This window comes from Solea solea, chromosome 5 (assembly GCF_958295425.1).
Source record: "Solea solea chromosome 5, fSolSol10.1, whole genome shotgun sequence".
Lineage (NCBI taxonomy): Eukaryota > Metazoa > Chordata > Actinopteri > Pleuronectiformes > Soleidae > Solea > Solea solea.
Genome location: NC_081138.1, coordinates 14632451 through 14638450, shown reverse-complemented (window position 1 = coordinate 14638450; position 6000 = coordinate 14632451). Strand labels below are relative to the sequence as shown.

Here is a 6000-nt window from a genome sequence, read left to right as displayed (position 1 = left end):
CACATTTCATTAGGTGGCCATTGTCTGCCGTTGGCCGTGCACTCATCACTGTTTTATTGTTGTGAGAGAGACATAACTCCAGAGACAGTCACAGCTCCACATAATTTGTGCTTGAGAAATCATTACAGTGTTGTAATGCCAAAAGTATTCAGCAATTTCTTTGGCAGTTAAGTTGAACGTTAGTGTTAGACCACAGTCAAAAGCCAGTGCTGTTCCAGCACTTCATATAGAAGTGTTGAGACAGCTGGGTGAGCAGCTCCCAGACAAAAATGGGAGTACCGTGATGATTTCATTGTTTAAGTCTTGACTGGAATTTCTCACTTCCTCCTCAGTACTGCAAGTATGGTGGAGGAATAATGTCAGCGTTGCAACAAATCCTTCTGTGACAAACCTAATCTCATCATCACAGTGTGGTAATATCAAACCATGATAAATGCATTGGCCTCTGTGCACAATTCTTATATTATTAATCATTGCGGTTTTCAATAGCATAGCAAGAATCGCAATACTGGTTGTTTTTATTCAAAATAATTGTAACAAAATAAAATAGTGAGTGTAAAATAAAGTGGTAGAGAAGAAAGAAACAAACTGTCCCTGTGGCACCTACACAGGTCAAGGTCGGTCATTGTGCTTGAAGCCTCTTAGTCATCAGTAACTGTACCCGCTTTGTGACTTTTATTATAATTAGATTTAGGACATAAAAATAATGGATTGGCTGTCATTAAATGCAATGTTCTTGTCCTTTTAGCCAGGGTGCTGGTGCATGGGTGGCCCCTCAACCAACTCAGTCCAACTGTCCTCATGAGATGTAGATTCCAGGCACTTGTAAGAAACACATGTTGTAGTTAAACAATAAAAACCTTCTTCATGAGAAAATGTCAGGAAGTTAAAAGCAGCGCTGTGAGCAGCTGTGACACTGGCACATTGGCATCGCCTGCTCAAACTTTAGTGTCAGACAAATTTAGCACAGGTCTCGGTTCATAGCCTGTACTCAGTATAGCTTCAGGTTTAGCGCCGACTCAGAAATACCCTCCTGCCTTGACACTAAACTAAGGAGACCTTGTTCCTTTGCCAAAACTCACCTCTCTGTTATTCAATAGGACTGGAGAACTCACAGCAGTTCAGCATCCTGCATCCAGCGCTGCTGCTGAAACACAATCTCACTGATAAACACAAAGAACTACAGTAAATGTCTGCCATCTTGTGTTTGATCGTAACATTGTAAAAGTTTTGGAGTGTTTTCCAAAGTGATAGGAAGACTCTGGTGGAGAGTCTTGACAGGAGACCTGTATTTAGCTATAGAAGAAAATAATTAAAAAAAAGAGTTCAATCTAAGTAAAATATTGTGTCAGTAGTGATTTTACATCTAGAACTAGTTTGCCATCAGGATGACAAAATGTAAAATAACACCAAAGGTTTGCAGTTAAAATCCCAAGGAACCCTGGTATACTCCGTTATTGTGGTTACAGATAATAACCACAAATAATTAGTGTATCAACCATAAAGAATTAAATATGCCAGGTCTAGACAGCTAAAAAGCATCTTTCAAATTGTATATCATTTTTAAAGAAATACTCATATTTTCCCCAAATGCTAGTGGATCATTTACATTTCAGAAATTTCAAATCTTCTTTTTTTAATAAGCCAAAAACTGAGGATCGCAAAATGTAATTCACACTCAGTGGTGAAAAATGGTGTTTGCTTAAGAAATCACAAAAATAAGAAATCCAACACACTTCCATTGAAATGCTTTGCTTTCAGTGAATACAAAAAATAGTTTTATTGACGGCAGATAAATATCTTTCATACTGTATGTTATCGCTTATCTTAATTGTCCTAACTTCATTATTGTATTTCTGTTAAGGGGGCGAGAAACACACACGGAACACTTCAAATACTCCATATCGTTGAAATGCGCGACAACACCTTGCTATGGTGCCAGATGTATTGAAATGCTCTAATCACATTTATCTTATCACAGAGGTTTAAAAGTACAGGGAGGAAAAAAAAAAATGTCCATGACTTCATATCATACAATAAAGCAGTGAACAAATCTAAATCTGCAGGCTGTAGAAATTTAAAAGCACTGTGGTCCGTGCCCATGGTGTGCAGTACAAAAACGTGTTCATATATATGTAGACTATACTGAGAGTACACATTTTTGACAGGCAGTTCCTCTATCATACCTCAAAGGCCCGACATGTGGCAGAGAGAATAAGAAAAGATAAAGGGATGCAGTTGGTTCAGCACTTCAGAGGAACATTACGTTAACAAGGGGGACAACAAAAACCCACGGACATGAACCTACATTCCCAAACGAAACATCCTGTCCAGTACCTTCCTTTGACCAATGAGGTGAAGCAGACCAGACACTGTATGGGCTACAGACTAAGGCACTAATCATAAACACTACAGACTCAACTGATGAGCAGTGGATTAACCCCCCACCCCCGAATCCCACCTCACACCCCACCTTCCTTCAATTCGCACATTAAAAAAAAAAAAGATGCTCGACAACACATCTGAATTCAGTCCGTCTTTAGCTGCTTGTCGTGTTTTAGTGTCTGTATGTGGAGGTCAGACCCACTCAGTGCATCTTTCCAAACGTTTGCTCTTTCGCTGTATAAACAAGAGATGCCACTGAAGCACAAAGCCATGCATTTTCACAGCTACACATTATTTCTGTCCTGTGATGTTGAAACACAGCCCATATATTTGTCAGACATGGGAACCAAACGCACTACAATCAAACTCGGTAAACAAAAAAGGTTCTTCTATTGCAGCAGTTAGAATATTCATAAAGTCACACAGAGCACCATTAACTTCAGAGACGAAAGAAGAAAGGAGAAAGATTAACTGCAGTGTTTCTTCAATTCACTCCTTTCATCCTCAATTCTTCCTTAATTTCTTTGTGGGAATAACTTAATTGGCAAGTTATTTTCAGATTTACATAATTGGAGGTGAATTTGGCTATGATCAATCCATGGCAGTGGTTCAGTATTGCTGGAAAGTTTTAATTAATTTAATACATTTTGGAGGGTGTAAGGCAAATCAATACTGCCCCCTTAAGCTCAATCTGTGTTGTTGCATCACAATGAAAATCAATTTACTGTCTGAAGGTGAATACCCAGCATGATGAGGAATAAAATAAAGGCAGGATCGGGGGAAGATCATTTGTCTGTTATCCACCACAGACTCTGCTAGTGGTGGTAAATAAGTGAGGCTATTTCTGCCCCTGAAATATGCCTATCTGCTAAAAAATATACATGAACAATAAATATTCTTTCCACGGTAATGCGTTGTCCAGTGTTGAAAAGCATTCACATTTTAACGCAATTCTCCCAGAGGCTGTAAATGATGACTCGCATATTCATGGACATTAACAAAAGACGCTGAATTTGTTGCATCTTTAAAGAAAAAAAAATTGATTTTGCATGTGAAACCCATCAGTAAACGAAATCACCATTAACTAACTATCCAATATTGAAATGCACTCTCTGAGTGATGTTGCAGTTAAACGGCTGTGTGACTCAATCTGCATTACAATCAATTCATCATCTTAAAAAGTGTATGACCTTCAGCTGAACATGGTAAAACAAAACAATGGACAAACAAGTGTATGAGTTGCACCGTCATCAGCACGTCACATTCCGGTTTAGGTTACATAAGTTAAAGAAGTTATGCTTCTTGGGAGGACAAAACAAAAAACAGTTCTTCAGGCAAATCACCACAATCGTAACGTTGTTTTCAGAGTGTCGTCAGTTCCAGACAGTAGTCTTTAAAACCTCCTTGTAGAGGACTATGATCTTTCCATGTTATGTGGACATGATTTCTATCTGAAGGTGCTGTAGGCCACATATGTGTCCAAGTGTGCCATTAAAAGAACACAAATTTGCACACAGACGTATAAAATGTGCTCTTCACACTGCTTCAAGTGAATGCAGTGGGGATAGTGACGTTGAATCCTTAGTTGTTGTCCTCTCGTAGTTCAGTGGGCAGGAACTTGTACTGCTGCTGTCTGATCTGAGCCAGTTTCTTCCTGGCTTCGTCCAGCTCTCTTTCCTTCCTCAGCATCTCCTCCTGTGCTGCAATAATCTGGGCAAACAGACAAAGCACAATTTTCGTTTTCATACACCTAATATTCTTTGACTACTGTACATGTTTTCTGCTTCAAAACATGCTTTCTGGAGTCTTTTCATCTAAATATCTTTGTAAATGAGATGTTTTTCTCCACTTGGTCAAATGAAGAATACACTTTAAATCATTATGATGGTGCTGTGTATGTTTAATTCACATTCTATTACAGAGTCAGATTACATTTTTTTTTGTGAATTTGACTTATTATTTTTTCAATCACAATGTCCTCTATTATATTTTAGATCCACTCAGATGATTGAATAACACATTTATCTCTGGAAATTATTTAAAAACACTCATATTCTTCCCACAGATTACTGTACACAATTGCATTATAACAATTTGGGGGAAAAGCAATTAAAACTGCCATATTTGACAGTGGTGTTTAGAGTTAATCTAAAAGTTAGTTTGTCAAAGAAGTTTGAATATATGTAGAAAAAGAAAAAAGATGGTTTTACATGTTGACACCAATACATGTGGATGAACAACAGTAGTAAAAGAAACAAATCCACAGACTCTCTTCATGATAAATAAATTGTTCAACATTCATACCTGTGCTATTCCACCCACGAACTTTGTCTTGACCACCACGTTGTCTTCGTCTGCTTTGTCAAACGCTGCCTTCTGTGCTGCTCGCACCAAGTTGTCCGACGCCTTCTTCACAGCATTACCGGCAATCTGAGTGGAGCAAAGAGGAACACTGAGTAACACTGCAAACAAAAGCACCATGTGGACTTTTATTGAACACTAGTGAAGTTGTGAATCTAGATGTTATGAGGGTCAATGCTGGTCTTTTTCTGAATGAGACCAAAACTGTACCTGAAGTCTCCTCATGGCCTCCGAGTCCTGGTCAGCCTTCACCTTACAGGCCACCAGCAGCTGAGCAGTGGACGCCGCCACTTGCTTGGCTGAGGAGATGAGCTTCTCCTCGCTGGCGTGACCCTGCACTGATGCATTGGCTGCCTCACACAGGTTGCTGGTCGCTGCCGCTACCATGCGTGCCTGATGAAGAAATTTTGATTTTTAAGTGAAATTGAGGTACTTTTGTTTGCAAAATTGTGCCTCACTCTCTGTTATACTTACTGCTGAGATTAGTCCCTGTGACCACTGTCCATCATCCACAGCATTAGCAGTGATGGAGCCCACTTTGCCCTGAGCCACCAGCTCTCTCTGAGCAGCCGAGGCTGATTTGACCAAAGCACTGGTGGCTGCAGCGATGGACTTGGCTGCCTCCAGGATTTGCTCCTCAAAGTTCAGAGTCTCATCTGCCAGCTGGGGGGGACAGAAGACCAGTCAGTCAGACAATTGTAGTTTTCAGTGCAGCTAGGATTTTAAGTCAAACACAAGTTGGTAGGACCCTGGTCGACTCAATCTACTACATTTGTCACCAATCGCACAATAAATGTCACTGTAACTTCAGCCGAACAAACACATTTTACAACTTTGTCAGAGATAAACAACCTCAAACAACATCACACAGCCACAAACAGCAAAGCATCTGATTAGACTGCAACAACCGATGAGAAGCGAAAAACAAGACTCTGCACAAACATTATCTGTCAGTCCTGCATGTTCAATCATATTTACAATACCCACAGACAAAAACACACTTTTGCACACAAATACATTCACACCACAAGTCTGAAGACAGAGCGGGACACTGTAGGAATATGTTTGATATATAGTTGGGACTGAATAACAACCTAATATATCAAACATATCAGACAGAGCCCTGCAGAGAAGGCCTCCTGTGGTGGGGGCAGGCAGGGAGAGAGGGGAGGAGGGTTAACTGGGAACCAGGCGACAAACTTGGACAGGCTTTAGCTACAACTAGCACAGATGGATATGGTGTGAGCAGAAGGA

The 6000-nt window shown here is 40.0% G+C and overlaps 1 protein-coding gene across 2 annotated transcripts in view; it reads right to left on the bottom strand.

Moving 5' to 3' along the window:
- Positions 1-1741: 1741 nt before the first annotated feature.
- The window catches only part of tln2a (talin 2a), a 90477-nt gene continuing 86218 nt past the window's right edge, over positions 1742-6000 (bottom strand). For both annotated transcript variants that reach the window (XM_058628756.1, XM_058628757.1), the window contains exons 55-58: positions 5221-5409; positions 4957-5139; positions 4690-4815; positions 1742-4095 (exon numbers count right to left, since the gene is read on the bottom strand). In XM_058628756.1, the coding sequence (XP_058484739.1) occupies positions 3967-4095; positions 4690-4815; positions 4957-5139; positions 5221-5409 (627 nt within the window). In that variant the 3' untranslated portion in view covers positions 1742-3966. The remainder of the gene's footprint in view (positions 4096-4689; positions 4816-4956; positions 5140-5220; positions 5410-6000) is intronic.